This window comes from Fusarium keratoplasticum, chromosome 2 (assembly GCF_025433545.1).
Source record: "Fusarium keratoplasticum isolate Fu6.1 chromosome 2, whole genome shotgun sequence".
Lineage (NCBI taxonomy): Eukaryota > Fungi > Ascomycota > Sordariomycetes > Hypocreales > Nectriaceae > Fusarium > Fusarium keratoplasticum.
In genome coordinates this window covers 1,816,520-1,835,358 of record NC_070530.1, presented here as the reverse complement: position 1 = coordinate 1,835,358, position 18,839 = coordinate 1,816,520, and the positions used below count along the sequence as shown (strand labels likewise).

The 18,839-nt window shown below is 41.6% G+C and overlaps 2 protein-coding genes across 2 annotated transcripts; both read left to right on the top strand.

The window, feature by feature from the left end:
• Positions 1-180: 180 nt before the first annotated feature.
• Positions 181-878, top strand: NCS57_00249600 (uncharacterized protein; the record flags this gene model as incomplete). The annotated part of the gene is made up of 2 exons (XM_053052526.1): positions 181-720; positions 777-878. 2 exons carry the CDS (start codon positions 181-183, stop codon positions 876-878), a joined length of 642 nt encoding a protein of 213 aa, XP_052917772.1.
• Positions 879-1,923: 1,045 nt separating this feature from the next.
• Positions 1,924-5,828, top strand: NCS57_00249500 (uncharacterized protein; the record flags this gene model as incomplete). The annotated part of the gene is made up of 2 exons (XM_053052525.1): positions 1,924-2,267; positions 2,318-5,828. The coding sequence occupies 2 exons, from the start codon at positions 1,924-1,926 to the stop codon at positions 5,826-5,828; spliced, it is 3,855 nt and encodes a 1,284-aa protein (XP_052917771.1).
• Between the last annotated feature and the right edge of the window lie 13,011 nt (positions 5,829-18,839).

Genomic DNA, 18,839 nt, shown 5'->3' with positions numbered 1-18,839 from the left:
CAACAGTGCCTCACTGTATTGTTGCTCGGCACGAATGTGATCATCTATAAAACCTCGATATACCATCATGTCAGGGACGGGATAATAAGACTCATCAGACTCACCCATTCAGTCACAGACCTTTCAAAGGCTCTCCCTTTCATCCTGCACGCCATCAGCTCAACTCTCACAAATCTCAACATGCGTTTGGCTCTACTTATTACCTCTGCCGTTCTCGGCTTCTTCCCATCTTGCATCTCAGCAATGGTAGTAAGAGGTCTCCCATCAAACTACAGAGTCGGAACCCCGGGCATTGTCCACAACGATGGAAATGTCACCAAGCGCGGCGACACCCCCAAGTACTGTTGGGTGTCAACCATCGGAAAGGGCACCTACTGGTACGTCCCATATTTCGCCGGAGACGAAAACATCGCCTGCATCATGGGTATGCAACACTATACGGGTTTGTGGTGCCCTGAGGAGAAGTGGTGGCCAAGCGAATACGTCGACGATATAATCGCTGCGGGCCAGGAGCAAATCACCAAGGACGGCGGTGGCGAGAGATCCTATAAGGGCGTCTTTGAAGCGCAATGGGAAGGGTGGACGAATGCTATCCCCAGTCGCGCACCTATGCAGGCCATTTTGGATGCCTACTTTCGATTCACGCTGCCCAACTGCGATACTGCGCCTTTGGCTTGCAGTCACCAGAACCGCCATTATTACTACAACTTTAAGGGAGAGGTGAGTAGTTCTTTACTATCATTATTAGATCAAGTACGTTAACAATAATAACACAGTCTATTGGAATAGTTCACAAGGATGGCGATTGTGGTGGTTTCCTGGGTATTGGAGGCGATCCCCTTGCGTATTGCCCAGGTAAAGACCACTGCAAGAAATAGGTAGTCAAAAGGATGCACCAGAGGAGAAGCACAAGTGTACCATGTAACGATAGACGATGGACTTGACAGCGATGAACACGATTGAAACGATTAAACGTGCCACACTTCCCTGCTTGGAGCGTGTCCTTGATTGTCAGATCGACCCATGTTGTTTGGAGATTGTTGAGTGAGGGATGGTCCATGTGCCCGGCCCCAACCGAGAATGTTGATCAATTCGAAACGAGGGAGCGAGATACAAAGGCGAGGATACTAATCTAAGTTATACAAAGGATGAACAAAAACAGAACCAAAAAAGCAAGCCACGCAACGCTCGTGGCGGCAAGCCTTTGATATGAATGTTTCTATTCTAATCCATTCCTTAGGCGCCCAAAGACTTCAACGGCGCTTCACCAACAAGCGCTCAAAATACGCGACAACCAACCAAGATACGACGCACACGAAAATTCCAGGCACAGGGGCCTGTTTCATCGCTGGAGGGTGGCCAATGAAGCCTCTGATGTCATACGGCCCCCAGTACAGCGTTACACCGCACGGCGTGCCCAGTTTTTGCTGCCTCCCACTCTCAGGGCCTTCCTCGGCGGGGGAGTTGGCCCGTCGGCCAGCGCAGCCAGTTCGGTGGGGACAGCATCACTGCCATCACACTCCGCCAATCAGACGCTGCGCTTTCCCCAAATTGGAATGGACGGTCCCACAATGGACCCCAAGAGGGCAGGGGTCTCCAATCATGACGCGACCGAAGGCGGCAGGCCAAACACCAATATCTTGGAAACCAAACCCTCTAATCGCCTACTCCTGTCTCTTTTTCTTGACTCTTTTCTCTTCTCATGACCTTTTTTGAGACCCTTTATCGTTTAATTTGTTTCTGTTAGTTATTCGCGTTGCTGGCTGTGGAAGCCCTTCACTTGCAACAACACCTCTGATTATCTGCAGAATCCATTACAACACACATTGGGGAACATACTTTCGGCTCCCTCCCCCTGCTGGGGCACAATAACCTCTCCTCCTCCACGTTTCACCTCCATTAACTCTCTCCTCCTTATCCAACATGTCTTCCACGGCGACAGACACCGCGGACTCGGTGACCGACACGGCGTCGGCCACCGGGACCGATTCGATTGTCAGCTCCCTCGCCAGCTCCATTGCTAGCACGATAGCTTCCTCCGCCCTGTCGGCCTCGGAGACCCTCAGCGGCTCAGAAACTCTCTCAACCGGAGCTACCAAGACATCTTCAGGAGGAACAGGTTTCACTCCATCGCAAAGCAGTGCCGCGGACAAAGACAAGGGCATCGGCATCGTCAGCTTCCTTACTGCGGTCGCTGTTGCCATGGTCGTCTTTGCAGTTCAAATCTTGCTATTCTTATTCCTGCGTAACAAGCTGGCCCGAATTTTGTAAGCCTTGGACTCCATATACTCAATGCGACTCCCTAACCTTCTTGCAGCAAGCCAAAGACATATCTAGTACCCGAACGCGAACGAACCGAACCACCTCCACGAACGGTAGTAGGCATGCTCAAAACCCTATGGCACTACAGCGACCGCGAAGTCATTGAGAAGTGTGGACTCGACGCCTACTTTTTCCTTCGCTACCTCAAGACACTCCTCATCATCTTCATCCCCATCTGTGGCATTGTCATGCCCATCCTGATCCCCCTCAACTACGTCGGCGGAAGGGGCAAGAACATTGACATCAAGGACGACGACGCCGGCAGAAACGAAACCATACCAACAGGTCTGGACACACTTGCATGGGGCAATGTCAGTAGTAAGAATACGAGCAGGTATGGCGCCCACTTGCTTATGGCCATTCTCGTCGTCATTTGGGTTTGCTGGGTCTTCTTCTTCGAACTTCGAGTCTACATCAAAGTGCGCCAAGATTATCTCACCAGCGCCGAGCACAGACTCAGGGCTTCCGCCACCACGGTTCTTGTCAACTCCATCCCCGGAAAATGGCTCAGCGAAGAAGCTCTGATGGGCCTCTTCGATGTCTTTCCTGGAGGCATTCGAAACGTCTGGATTAACCGAGATTTGTCGACGCTGCTGGACAAGATTAAGGAACGGAATAAGGTTCACCTCATGCTCGAGCAGGCCGAAACGGATCTCATCAAGGCCGCGAAGAAAGCACAGTTGAAGCAGAAACAGTCCCAGGAAAAGAAGGAACGCAAGGAGATGAAACTTGGTGCAATGAGCAAGAAAGAAAAGGCTGAGCGTAACGCGCGCGAGGATGCTGAAGCCCAAAGAATTGCCATGAGCGCCGAAGGCATGAACGCTGGAGACAAGCACGAGGTTCCTCATACCATCGACGCCGGAGTTCGCGAATCTCGATACGAGATTCTCAACCAAGCATCAGCAAACAACACCGAAGAGGAAGACAAGGCCTCATCGAAGGGGTTCAAGGTTCCCCTCCTGGGCGATCCCCTCTCAAAGGTTGGCCACGGCATTATGGGCGTTGTTTCTAAGGCCGGCAACAACGTGGAAGATACCCTGGAGACAACTAATGGCTTCATGGGTCTGAACCAGACCAATGATAACCGTGCCCCCTCTCGAAGCTCTGATCGATATCGAATTCGCCCGTCTGTCGATGAAGACGACAACCGTATCTCGGCCTCGGAGACGCTCCGCCAGAACAACCACTCCCGAAACACTTACAGAATGTCGGTCGAAAGCACAGCTGAGATCAACCCAAAGCCTTCGCGTGAGCCTATCGGCCTTGGAGGAAACACTGTGCGGAAACTCGAGAACCCGGAGGACATCTATACCACCAAGGATTCCAAGTGGTGGCAGTTCTGGAAGCCTCCTCCTGGTGCCTACACCTCTCCTGTCCCCCAGGGAGCTGCAGCTGCGGCATACAAGCAACTGAGGGAGGACAACAAGAAAACTCTTTGGCAGAAGATCAAGTACTCGCTCCCATTCGTCAAGCCCGAGGTCGAAGAGGAACCTGTCGAGTATCCCTTGGCATACAATCCTGATTACACCGAGGAACAAGACCAGCCTGCGGAATGGGAGAAGTATCTTAAGAAGAAGAATCGCCCATCGCATCGTCTCCCCCTCTTCGGCGCCACATGGCTCTTTGGAGTGCCTTTTGTCACCAAGAAGGTCGATACAATCTATTGGTGCCGAGAAGAGCTTGCTCGTCTCAACTTGGAGATCGAGGAAGATCAGAAGCACCCTGAACGGTTCCCCCTGATGAACTCAGCCTTTATCCAGTTCAACCACCAGGTTGCCGCCCACATGGCTTGTCAGAGCGTCATCCACCACGTTCCCAAGCAGATGGCCCCGAGAATGAACGAGATTTCTCCCAAGGACGTTGTCTGGGACAACATGGCTTTCACTTGGTGGCAGGAGTGGATTCGATCAGCCCTCGTCTTTGTCATTGTTGCCGCCATGATCTTCCTGTGGGCAATCCCTGTTGCTTGGACGGCGGCATTGAGTCAACTGGACCAGCTCATTCAGGATAATGAGTGGCTTCACTTTCTCAAGGACAACCCGACTGTACACAACATCGCCAAGGCTGTGGCTGGTGTCTTGCCCGCTGTGGTGCTCGGTCTGCTGCTCTTCCTCATCCCCATCATCCTCGACTTTCTGGCCAGTTTCAAGGGGGCCAAGACCGGATCGCAAAAGGTCGAGTTTGTCCAGGTCTTCTACTTTGTCTTCTTGTTCATCCAGGTGTTCCTCATCGTTTCCATCGCGTCTTTCTTTGCGGCATCTATCGACGAGCTGGTGAACAACGTGAAGCAGTTACAAACTGCCAAAGCTGTCCTTGATCTCCTCGCGACGAACCTACCCAGCGCTTCCAACTACTTCTTCTCGTACATGATCTTGCAGGCCATGTCGACAAGTTCTGGAACCCTCCTCCAGATTGGAACGCTGGTCATGTGGTACGTCATTGCCAGGATTCTCGACAGCACTGCACGTAACAAGTGGTCACGAAACACCAAGCTCAACCAGGTCAAATGGGGCGCCTTCTTCCCCATCTACACCAACTTTGCCTGTATCGCGCTGATCTACTGCGTGATCGCGCCGCTCATTTCCATCTTTGCCATCATCACCTTTGGGCTCTTGTGGTTTGCCCAGCGATACGCGATGCTCTATGTCACTCGGTTTGAGCATGACACCGGCGGTGTCTTGTATCCCCGTGCTATCAACCAGACTTTCACCGGCATCTACTTCATGGAGCTCTGCATCGCGGGTCTGTTCTTCATTGCCAAGGATGAGAAGGGCAAATCCGCATGCACGGCCCACGGAATCGTCATGATTGTTGTCCTCATCCTTACTATCCTCTACCAGGTACTCCTCAACTACTCTTTCTCGCCACTTTTCCGTTATCTGCCAATCACATTCGAGGACGAGGCGGTGCTGCGTGATGAAGCGTTTCAGAGAGCTCAGGATCGCCGACTCGGTCTTCTTGAGGAGGATGAGTTACCAGAGGAAACTGAGGATGAGCAAGAGAAAACACACCAGCCAGAAACTGCTCAAGACATTGAGATGCGCAAGTTTGGTAGCATTCGTCGCCCAGTGAAGCAGGTCGGCACTTGGGCCAGGGACGGAGGAAACCAGATTCGCAAGCTGGCAGCGGTGGGTAAGTCGAGGGACAAGAACAAGAAGGCCTCGGAATACCGGCGACAGCATCGCCAGAAGGATGTCGAGGCCCAGCGAGCTATTGGAGAGGCACTTTTCGGAGGAATTCACGACGAAATCGAGGATCTCACTCCAGATGAGAGAGATGCCCTCGTCCGACACGCGTTCCAACACGAGGCACTTCGAGCACGCCGACCTACCGTGTGGCTCCCTCGTGATGATTTGGGCGTCAGCGATGACGAGATTCGACGAACACAAGAATACAGCGAGAATATCTGGATCAGCAACGAGGGCACTGCTCTCGACAGCAAGGTCCGCGTCGTTTACGGCAGGGCACCACCCGACTTTTCAGAGGTGGACCTGATCAATCTGTAAAACACAAGACAAAGACAAGACAATAAGACAAGACGAGGAGGAAATGTACAACGATTTTTTACGGCCAGGCCTTTGTTACTCTTTTGCGCGGCGTCTCTGGAAGAAGAAGGTTTTCTGTGGCTCGGAGCAGCATCACAAAGCACCTTGCAGGCAAGATGCAGTTTCACTTACAGAATGAACGGCAACAAATACCCCGGCTCTAGAAGGGGGCATTTTGGTCTCGATAGAAAAACAAGCAATGGAGCTGGGGGGAGATTTCAATTTTTTGCTTATTAGACTTTACGAATACACGTATAACCACGATGTTGAATCGTATCATTATCATAGTGCTGTCCTGCTGGTGAGATCCAAGATAGACACATAGCCGTTCGGGGTATGAAATTGATCTGCGTGACCTTGTAAAGCACAGCCTCGGACGCTCTTCCGAGACTACAATCATCATGATTCTCGAAATTATGGTCCAAGACTTAATGCAGCCAAGTCAAGGAGTTCTAGCATCCTGTGATTAGGAACTCAATAGATGAGACCCTCAAGACAAAGGTGTCATGAATTTGGCTTCTCGGGCCGTCCCGACGCCTCACTGTGCCTGCATTAGCCCAAGGAGAAGATCTAAGGGGCATAGAAAGAGGTTTTGGCCGCTTTACTGTGTACAAAGTAAAAAGGAGAGCCCTGCTATCCGAGGCGTGGGAAGGTAATTGTGATGGGATTCACCTGAGTTGGTCACAGGCTAATAATAGCCCTCAGGTTAACTCTCTGACCTACTTAGTCTCTAATGTTTACCATATCTATCACGTGATAGAAAAAGCATAATTGGTTTAGTGGTAAAATTCTCCATTGCTATTTAGGCAAAAAAATTAATAAAACTATATTTAGTTAGTTATTAAATACTAAAGAGTTATAAATACTTAAAATTTTTATAAAAATAAAATTAAAAAAAATTATTATGTTAATATTAATTAAATAAGAAAAAAAAAGAGAAAAAAAAATAAGAGAGATTAAATATAAATAATATAAATAATAAGAATAATTAAAGATAAATAGCAAATATATATAGTATAAATTAGTAATTAATAATTTATTCTCGCGGTAATAATAAATTAATAAACTAATAAACCTAGGTAATAATAATAAATAGATTAATAAATTAATAAATATAGGTAAGTAGTAATTACTTAGACTTACGCACTAATTTATTAATAAGGCCTAGCTTATAACTCATGCACTAGTTTATTAATAATATATTAATTATTAATAGTAGGATTACCCTAAGTCGCTAGTATTAGCATAGCGGTAGTGATATATAGGTATTAATAGGTAATTATAATTATAAGAGTATACTTAGTTAGTATTAGTCCTTTCTTAATAAACTATAGTAGCCTAGAGGTCTTAAGGTTAATATTTAGGTTAGTATATAGAGGGTAGTCCTTATTAATATCTATTATTCCACTTTTATAAACTTAGTTATTAACTAAACTAGGATTCTTGCCCCTTAGGAGATAATAGCCGATAGGGATTAGACGCAGCGCCTATTTCTTATTAATAAACTTATAGGTATTAGATAATTCAAATAGTTAATAATTATTATATTACTTAAACTTAGCCTTTACCTTAGCCTTATATTAGTAGTCTCCTCGGAAATTAGTATTATATTACCTAATCTCTATCTTTACTTACTTATAAGTAATAAAAACCTAAGCTTTAGCATTAATATCTAGCTTAGCCCACTATGCCTTAACCCCGAACTCGCCTACTATTATTAATATAGATTTATATCTCTTAATATATAGTAATAAAGTCTTAATAATTAAGTAATATAGAATAATAATGCCTAGCGGTATAATAGAGATATAGATCTTATATTAAAGGCCTCCTAGGTTTTCTAGCTTAGCCTTATTTTATACTTATTAAAAGAACTTCTTAAAACCTAAGTGAAATTCGCTATTAATATATCAATCTAGTTTACTTAGCTACTATTACTTATTCTTAGCTTTATTATTTACCGTCTCGTCCTCCTAGCACTTTAGGTAGGTTATTATTATTACCGGCTTTAACCTAATAATAGAAGCTTCGGTGCTAATAATAAGCCAGACCTCTATTACGGCGCGGGCTACTATAGCATAATTAATCTCCGAGAGTTAATAGGTAATATTACTATTAGGAGAGAGCTTATCAGGGAATGCTTCTACCGCCTTACTATAATCGATCTAATACTAGAACTAGTCCTTAGTATTATCTTCTAGCTTATCTTGTTTATTATCCTTAGAGAAATTAGCCCCTAAATTAATACTAGAGTTCTCTATAGGGTTCTTATTCTCGTCACTAACTAAGGTTATTAGGGCCTAATTAGCGATATATTACCTTGCTTAGTTTAATACCTAGTAATTAAACTCGCGGCTTATTAACTATAGCTACTCTACTCGTAACATTATGCTATTAATTATTAGATTCTTTAATTACTTATCTATAAGCTCTCTTATCACCAACTAAAGAGTAGTATATTAAATAATATAATCCCGGTATTTCTTAACGCGGGTATTCTTATTATAGGGGTATTATTTATTTATCTCTTATAACTCTTAGAAAATGGTATTTAGTATTAGTCTAACTCTTCGCATCTAATCTTAGTTTAGCTAGGAAAAGACTAATAATCTATTAATAGGGCGGTAATTAACTTACCTATCGTTATTACTAAGGGCTAATAAAGTTAAATTAGGGAGCGAGGTTTATTAGGTTATATAATACTTTTCTATAATAATTAAGTATAAATTATAAGCTATAATCGCCCGTGCTATCTCGGGCCTAATCTTAGTAGAGAGATCTATAGCGGCACTTCTTTAAATATTATAGAATATAATCTCCTTAGTTAGGCTAATATTTTGCCCCTATAACTTTAAATACTTAATTAGGGCGCCTAATAATAGCGGTTAGTCGGCTTAAATGGAGCGTCTATGCGGGCCACCTCTTAAGAGGATAGGCTTTTCCTTAAACTTATCTTTAATAGAGATATTCTTCTCTTATTAAAGAAATAAATTATTAATTATATTAATGCTTAATAATATACCCCTTTATAGAGTAATTATTAATATCTAGTAAGGAGCAGAAAGTTTAAAGGTTAATTAACTATTCGGGCTATATAGAGATCTATATATATTATAGATTAGATAATAATATTCGCTTAGTAAATATCTATAGATAGGCTTATAAGATTAATAATTTATTATTACCGCCCTTCTTAGGGTCTATAGAGTATATCTTAAGGTTCCTAATAGTTAATTAAATAAAAAATTTATTAATTATTTATATTTATTAAATCTCTAAATTACCCTAGATAAGATATAATAGATATCGATCGCCTATATAGCTAGGTATAGTAATAGAACCAGGGTGCAGAGTAGTAATGCGGCCTAAGACCTAAGTAAGTTAATAGTATTTAGCTAATTTAATATAACGTACATGTATAGCGAGCCGGACAGCAAGCGAACCGGACACTTTTTTTTAACCTTTAAGATAGAAATCACTATAAAAACACAACAAACCATTTAATCAATTGAAATTACTCGCTATACTCTTCCCCAGATGTCTCAATCACTACCTGACATGTTCTTGCATTATGACCGGGCTTGCCGCAGACACCACAATGCCGAACCCCCGGTCGCGCTGACCTCCCTTGATTACCACTTCTCGACGATTCTGCCACTACCTGCGCATCTATATCCATCTGATCAATTGCTTGCCTTCCTTCCTCTACTGTCATTACCCCTCTTTTCTGTAGTCGGGTCCTTTTTTGCCCTCCGGCGCCGGCTTAGTATCTCATTTGCCTGTTCAAGTTCTTTAACCCTAGCCTCAAGTAAGGCAACCTTATGCATAACTATCTTTGTTCCCTTAGAAGAAGACCGTATAGCTTCTAGAATTGACTCTGGGGAGCTACTTTTTGTGCCTTATAACTCGTCTCTCGAGGTAATCTGACTGAGATTGAGCCTCAAGCACGGTCTTTGGGGTCTTTGAAACCCAAGGGGTCGACGGTTTAGCCACCTCCTCAGCCGGTGTTGGAGTCCGTAGCTGCACATCAAGTTTCGAGACCACACTTTCCGGGTCAAGAGGAACAAGCCCGGCCCCTCTGAAGGCTGACTTAATATTCTTTTTCCGTCATGGTGGCCTGAAATGCGGCGTAGAAGGCCGGAAAGAACTCAGTCTTTGAAACGTGAGTTATAGAGCATCTGATCAGATGCTCTATTTCTTGGCCGTAAGCGTTCTTAAGCACGCTAAAGCACCCGACGTCAAGGGGCTGCAGTATATGAGATGAATGAGGTGGCATACAAAGCCTGATGATCTTCTTCTCCTCACAATATCTCTCGAATTCGATTGAGTGGTGACTTTCGTGGCCATCAAGGATTAGAAGACGATAGCGACTATTTGATCGCTTGGCTGTGCACCGGTCAAAGTGCTTGAGCCACTCGAGACCGGTCTCGTTATCGGTCCAGCCATTTTGGGTCGTTGCAATAGCCCAATCGCCCGGGAGGTTACTATCCCGGTACCAGTTGGCGAGGTGATATTGGCCCGCACCGATGATGAACGGCGAGATCGCTTGGCCATCCGCATTGATCGCCTGAATGACCGTAATCCATTCCCGGTTTCCGGGCTGCACTGATTTTGGCTTTCCACGCCTATCTGTGCCTGTGACGACCATTCCGCTCTGAATTATGCCCATCATAAAGCCAGTCTCATCAACGTTGTAGAAATCATCTGATCGGATGCCGTACTTCGCGATTGTATTCGCCACAAGCGTAAACCAATTACGGATAATAGCTGGATCTTCGCACTTGGCTCTCTGGTAGTCGTACTTCCGAAAAAAACGCGTCTTGAGGTCTGGGTGTCGCCTGACGAAGTTTGAAGCCCAGCGCGCGCCAACTGGTGGCGCGTCGCGGTCGGCAAGTAATTGATCAGCCATTTCCTTCACACCACGAAGCCGGGGGGGAAATCCTCGCGAATCTAGGTCGAGAATAAAGTGAATAAGGATCTGTTCCTCTAGATCAGATAGTCGGCGTGAATTAGGAATAGTATTGACTCGGGCTTGGATGCCATTATATCGGTCAAATAGTGTTGAATGCTTGACTTGGTAGAGCTTTGCGGCACCTCTAAGACTTAGTTTTGGTGTATTTTGATGGGCTTGAAGTGCAAGAAGGATTCTAGCCTCTTTATTAGACTGTGACATGCTGGGTGGTTAAGAATCAATTGATCAAATAGAGATAATGTAGGTTGAGGGATTTTTTGTCCGGTTCGCTTGCTGTCCGGCTCGCTATACATGTACGTTATAAGTATTTAATTATTAAAAAGTAGATATTTATAAGAGATTATTAATAATAGGTAATTAAATATAGGAGACTAAGAGACTAAGGGTAATAGTTTTATTATTACCCACTACGATATAAAGTAAGAACCTAGAGAGAAAGATCGCTTAATAATACTAAAAAAAGCATTATTACCTACCTTATTATAAGTAAACTTAATTATATATAAAACCTATAGATCTATTGCCTTTAATACCCTTCCGCATCTACCCTAACTAAGTAAACCTCTACCCTTACCCTTAATTTCCCATTTATTACCTATTATCTATTATCTATTTACTACCCCTAGATAACTAAAAGTATTTATTTAGCACTAATTAATACTAATTATAAAAGAGGGCAATAAAAATAAAAATTAATAATAAGGATAAAGCCTAATAAAGATAATAGGATTACTATAGTTATTTATTATAAATATCTATTATAGCCTCGCAATAGACTAATCTCTCTTCTAGCGATATAATTCAGTTCTAGAGCTTAAACTTTACCTCGAGGATTTCCCGCGAGCACTTAGCTCTTAGTAATTATATCTAGTCTATATACCTCTATTCTAGGGCATAGATTTTCTCATTAAACTCCCTCTAGAGATAGATAATAGCTATTAGATTACCCTCGCTTAAGTAAATATCGCCCCTCCTTAACCGCCTATTATTATTAATAGGACTTCCAGCAGAGCCTTTAATCGCCGCTAATAATTATCCCTAGCTAAATTAGCTTTATAAATTACTCCCTAGAACTAATAGCCCTTATACTAATAGACTACTAAACCTAGAGCTAGGTGATTCTTATAAACTAGATCGGCTATAGAAATAGGCGGCTAATATTAATAGCTTAACTATAGGGGGTTTACTTAATAGCGCTAGTGATCCTTCCTAGTATTACTATGAGGGCTTAGTAGCTAACTCTTATAATTTAAACTTAAAGGGTTTATTATAGGGGCTAGGAGATGAATTAACGCTTTAAGCTACTAGTCTTATATAGATTAGTAATTATATATATACTATGGTTAGTAGCGCTAGTAATATAAACCGCTAGGTAGTTAGAAAGGCACTATAGCTACTTTTATAATAAGACTTAATTAAGGGATTACGAGGGGGATATTTATTATATTAAGGCGATTATAATAGTTTTTATTTATAATAAGCATTTATTAATAAGTAATACGAGTAGTTATTATTAAATTATATTAGTTATAATAGTATTACTAACTTAGGTTACTAGTAATTAAAGCGCTTGCCTTATTAACTATAGGGTATTAATTACTAATTATTATAACTACTTATTTCGTCTATCTATCTATTAAATTAAGCTTATTAGAGATACTTCTTAGTAATATTAATAAAAGGGTTTTACTCTCTATAAGTAGGTCCTTTAATATTATGCTAAATATAATCTATATAAATCATATACTCTGGGAATCTATTATTATTAGATAACGCTTAGGGGTTAACTAGCTAAGGGTTAACCGGTTAAGGGTTAACTGGTTAAGGGTTAATTACTTAGGGGTTGGTCGCTTAAGGGTTAACTGGCTGAGGGTTGATCGCTTAGGGGTTGGTCGCTTGAGGGTTAACCGGCTGAGGGTTAACCGGCTGAGGGTTGACTGGCTGAGGGTTGACTGGCTGAGGGTTGACTGGCTGAGGGTTGACCGGCTGAGGGTTGATCGCCTAAGGGTTGGCCGCATAAGTTATCTTTTATCGGCGTGATAATTATTAGCCTTTGTGGCTAGGGATAGCGGGTCGCTTCTTAGGTTTTTCGGGGGTATGCACTATTGTGCTAGTAGTTATTAAAGTAATAGAATCTATCGAATTATTAAAATCTATCTTAATCTTATTGAAATTAATATCTAGATAGTTTGTTTCTAGGATCTTCTTTATCCCATCGAGCTTTTTTGCTCTATAAATAATAACTATAATAATCTAATAGCTAAGGTTCTAATGACTATTCTTCTAAATTATATAGCTACTTAGTTACTTATGGTTCGATTTAGTTATATAGATATATTTAAGGTTATTAATAATAATAGATTAGATATTACTTAGCTAGAATATATAGTACTTTTACTATATTTTTCTAATTTCCCTAAGGTTAATTTAATTATCTATAGCTTAAGAAAGGGTAGTATTACTTAGAGATAAAAATCCTCCCGCGGTAGCTTTTACTAAGATTAATACTATAACCCCTTACTTAATATTAGACTTCGCCGGCTAGAGATCTATAGGTAATATACTAACTATTTCAAATATTAATTACGCTAGAGAGGCTCGAGGATAGTATTACCCATGGGCTAAGCTTGCTTTAAGGGCCGATCGGTAGTAGATAATAGGCGATATATTTATTACTAATATGAGATTATAGGCTATAGATAGAGAGAAAAAAAAAGAAAAAGAGGGGTAAAATTAATAAGAGAAGATTTTAGAAGACTTTAGAATTTACTTAAGAGAAAAATTACTTAGTATAATTTTACTTCTATCGCTAATAATTAATAGCTAGTAGTTAGTATAAGGGTAAGGGCTAGCGATTTTTTATATCTATTAGCGGTAGGCTAAAATAAATAGGCCTAGATCTCTTTTATTTATAATTTCCTGAGTAATCTCCTTATTTCTCTCTTTCTCTTATTAATTAATTAAAATCTCCCCTTCTCTTAAATACTTTATTAATATCTCCCCTTTACTTATCGCTTTATTAGACTTTAAACCTTATAATTAATATTAATATAATATTAATAGCAAGGATGCCTCGCTTAGCTATAATAATAAATAAGCCCGCGGAGGTTATTACTAAAGTAGAAGAGGACTAGCCTATTGCCGAGAATACTATCCTTATACCTAATATCGATATAATATAGACCTTATAATAGCTTTTTATTAATAACCTTAATTTACTTAATATTATTAGCCTTATTATTATGAATAACCTAAAGGTAATAAAGATATTATTACTATATAAACCTTAGCTTATCTACTTATAAAATCACTAAGTAATAACTCGTATCTAGAGCTAAGAAAAGATACTACTTGATATTACCTAGTAAGTTAGGTATATATTTAATGCTATTTTCTATTATTAGGCTCTAATTATTAATATTTATAGAAAAGGCAATAGAGGCATCGACTAGTTCGGCGGCTAAACTAGTTATTAATCTTCTATTAGGAGTCGGCGCTTATTAACTAATTAACCCGCTAGCGAGGCCTTAGCTAAGGAGGACTAGGGTACCTATGCTTTTAATAAGATTATCGAGAATCTTTTAGCACTTAATAATTACTTTAAATGATTTATTCTAAGCTCTAATTATATTCCCTTAGTTAAATGCTTAAAGTATATACTAGTTTTATCTACCGCCTTTATTAAGGCTACTAAAGGCTAGCCAGGTAGCTATCTAGATAAGGCAATTATTAATAAACTATCTAGCCTTAATAATAAGGATATTATTAATATTTATATTAAGCTTAGTAAGCGAAATTAGACTAATAAGTTAATAGGGAAAAAGGTTATTATAGTTACTAAGAGTTTTTATACTAATATTATTAATAGCACTAATAGCTAATTGACCTAGGTAAATACTTCTTATAACTAATCTAATAAGTATATTATAACATACATGATAAGCAAGTGTCACAGTCATGCAAGTGTCACAAAAATCCTAACCTCTAAGCTAGAGATTATAATAAAAACACCATAAACCATTTAATCAATTGAAACTACTCGCTATACTCTTCCCCAGATGTCTCAATCACTACCTGACAGGTCCTTGCATTATGACCAGGCTTACCGCAGATACCACAACGCCGAATACCCGGTCGCGCCGACCTCCCTTGACCACCACTCCGCGACGATTCGGCCACTACCTGCGCATCGGCATCCATTTGATCAATTACTTGCCTTCCCTCCTCTACCGTCATAACCCCTCTTTTCTGTAGTCTAGTCCTTTTTGCCCTCTGGCGCCGACTAAGTATCTCATTTGCCTCCCGAAGGTCTTTATTCTCAGCAGCTAGTAAGGCAACCCGATGCATAACTGCCTTTGTCCCCTTCTCAAGAGACCTTAGGGCTTCAAGGATTGACTCTGGGGAGCTACTTTGATGCCTCCTAATTCGTCTTTCCAGGTATTCAGACTGAGATTGGGCCTCGAGCACAGTCTTTGGGGTCCTTGACGCCCAAGAGGTCAATTGATCAGAAGCCTCCTCAACCGGCGTTGGCGTCCGTAGCTGCACATCAAGCTTCGAGACCACACTTTCTGGGTCAAGGGGAATAAGGCCAGCTCCTTTAAAAGCCCCCCTGATATTTCTTTCCGTCATCGTAGCCTCATGTGCTGCGTGGAAGGCCGGAAAGAACTCGGTCTTTGAAACGTGGGTAATAGAGCATCTGATCAAATGCTCTATTTCTCGACCATAAGCCTTCTTAAGCAGCCCAAAGCACCCAACATCAAGAGGCTGGAGTAGATGAGACGAATGAGGTGGCATACAAAGCCGGATGATCTTCTTCTCCTCACAATATCTCTCGAATTCGATGGAGTGGTGGCTTTCGTGGCCATCAAGGATTAGAAGACGATAGCGACTATTTGATCGCTTGGCTGTGCACCGGTCAAAGTGCTTAAGCCACTCGAGACCAGTCTCATTATCGGTCCAGCCATTTTGGGTCGTTGCAATAGCCCAATCGCCCGGGAGGTTGCTATCTTGGTACCAATTGGCGAGGTGATATTGGCCCGCGCCAATGATGAACGGCTGGATCGCCTGGCCTTCTGCATTGATCGCTTGGATAACCGTAATCCATTCCCGGTTGCCAGGCTGCACTGATTTCGGCTTTGAACGCCTTTCTGAGCCCGTGACGACCATTCCGCTTGCAATCATGCCCATAAGGAAGCCAGTCTCGTCAAAGTTATAGATATCATCTGATCGGATGCCATACTTCGCGATTGTGTTCGCCACAAGCCGAAACCAATCGCGGATAATAGTTGGATCTTCACACTTAGCTCTCTGGTAGTCGTATTTCCGAAAAAAACGCGTCTTGAGCTCTTGGTGTCGTTTGACGAAGTTTGAAGCCCAACGCGTGCCAACAGGTGGCGCGTCGCGGTCGGCAAGCAATTGATCAGCCATTTCCTTCACACCACGAAGCCGGGGGGGAAATCCTCGCGAATCTAGGTCGAGAATAAAGTGAATGAGGATCTGTTCCTCTAGATCAGATAGCCGACGTGATTTCTGGATAGTATCGCGTCGAGATTGAATGCCATGCTGTCTACGATGTAAGGTACGATAATGAACCTTATAGATAGTTGCAGCTCGTCGGATGCTTAACTTAGGGTCATTTTGCATAGCCTGAAGGGCAAGAAGCATTCTAGACTCAATAAAAGCCTGTGACATACTGGGTGGTTAAGAAATAATTGATCAAATGAAGAAGATGTAAGTTGAGGGATTTTTGTGACACTTGCATGACTGTGACACTTGCTTATCATGTACGTTACTAAAGATACTTACTTAATAAATATAATTACGCGCTATTATCTAAGATTCTAATAATAATATTAATAATAGGGAGGATATAGTTAAGAGTAGTCTTTTTATTAATAATTAGAATTAGTAAGCTAATTAGATAAGCTGTGAGTAGATAATAGCATCTCAGATAATATTAAGGTTTTAGTAATAGTAGCTATATTATTTATGAAATAATATTAATAAGATTTACTAGGCGATTATGCTTATAATCCCTATGCTTATAATCTATATACTTATCCTTCGCTTAAGATCTTAATATAATAGCGCGGGGTACTTTATTTATTACCTATTTATTATATATTTATTTCTAGCTTTTTTTACCTATTAATATTTTTTACTTATTAACTTTCTTTACTTATTAGCTTTCTTTACCCGCTATCTTTATTTATATATTAATATATGCATTAAGGCTATCTTTAATAACCTATCGATATAATACCACTTAGAATTAGGCATAAAAAGGAATAATTTAGGGACTTTTTTTAATAAGTAGAGGGGATTAACCCCGATATAGAAGATTCTAAGTTATTTTAACTTAATTAGTAATCTAAGGAGCTTATTAACCTTATATAAGGGTTTTAATATTATTTAATAAGAATATAGCTATAATAGGATTCCTATCTAAAACTCTATTAAGCCTAGGCTAAACTTATTCTTACTAACTTATATAATACTAATAAGCTTAGCGATAATAACCTTAATAAGCTTTATTTTCTAGACCTAGTTAATAATTATAAGCTATTTGCTATACTTAAGTCTTAGCTCTAGCGATTTCTTATTTTCGCTATTAAAAATATATTTCTTAGTCTATTAATAATAAATATATTAGCTACTAAGTCTTAATTTATTATTAATAAAATATAATCTTTTAGGCTCTCTAGAAGTATAGCGATTAATATATTACCCCTCCTAATTATAGCTAGCTAGACTTATAGATAACTGAGATTATGCGTTACTTATAGTCTATATATAAGATCTAAACCTATTAAGTATTATTACCTAGCCGCACTTATGTAGGGACTTAGGAGATCCTCTATATAATAGATCTTAATTTATAAGAGATATTATAACGTACATGTATAGCGAGCCGGACAGCAAGCGAACCGGACAAAAAATCCCTCAACCTACATTATCTCTATTTGATCAATTGATTCTTAACCACCCAGCATGTCACAGTCTAATAAAGAGGCTAGAATCCTTCTTGCACTTCAAGCCCATCAAAATACACCAAAACTAAGTCTTAGAGGTGCCGCAAAGCTCTACCAAGTCAAGCATTCAACACTATTTGACCGATATAATGGCATCCAAGCCCGAGTCAATACTATTCCTAATTCACGCCGACTATCTGATCTAGAGGAACAGATCCTTATTCACTTTATTCTCGACCTAGATTCGCGAGGATTTCCCCCCGGCTTCGTGGTGTGAAGGAAATGGCTGATCAATTACTTGCCGACCGCGACGCGCCACCAGTTGGCGCGCGCTGGGCTTCAAACTTCGTCAGGCGACACCCAGACCTCAAGACGCGTTTTTTTTTCGGAAGTACGACTACCAGAGAGCCAAGTGCGAAGATCCAGCTATTATCCGTAATTGGTTTACGCTTGTGGCGAATACAATCGCGAAGTACGGCATCCGATCAGATGATTTCTACAACGTTGATGAGACTGGCTTTATGATGGGCATAATTCAGAGCGGAATGGTCGTCACAGGCACAGATAGGCGTGGAAAGCCAAAATCAGTGCAGCCCGGAAACCGGGAATGGATTACGGTCATTCAGGCGATCAATGCGGATGGCCAAGCGATCTCGCCGTTCATCATCGGTGCGGGCCAATATCACCTCGCCAACTGGTACCGGGATAGTAACCTCCCGGGCGATTGGGCTATTGCAACGACCCAAAATGGCTGGACCGATAACGAGACCGGTCTCGAGTGGCTCAAGCACTTTGACCGGTGCACAGCCAAGCGATCAAATAGTCGCTATCGTCTTCTAATCCTTGATGGCCACGAAAGTCACCACTCAATCGAATTCGAGAGATATTGTGAGGAGAAGAAGATCATCAGGCTTTGTATGCCACCTCATTCATCTCATATACTGCAGCCCCTTGACGTCGGGTGCTTTAGCGTGCTTAAGAACGCTTACGGCCAAGAAATAGAGCATCTGATCAGATGCTCTATAACTC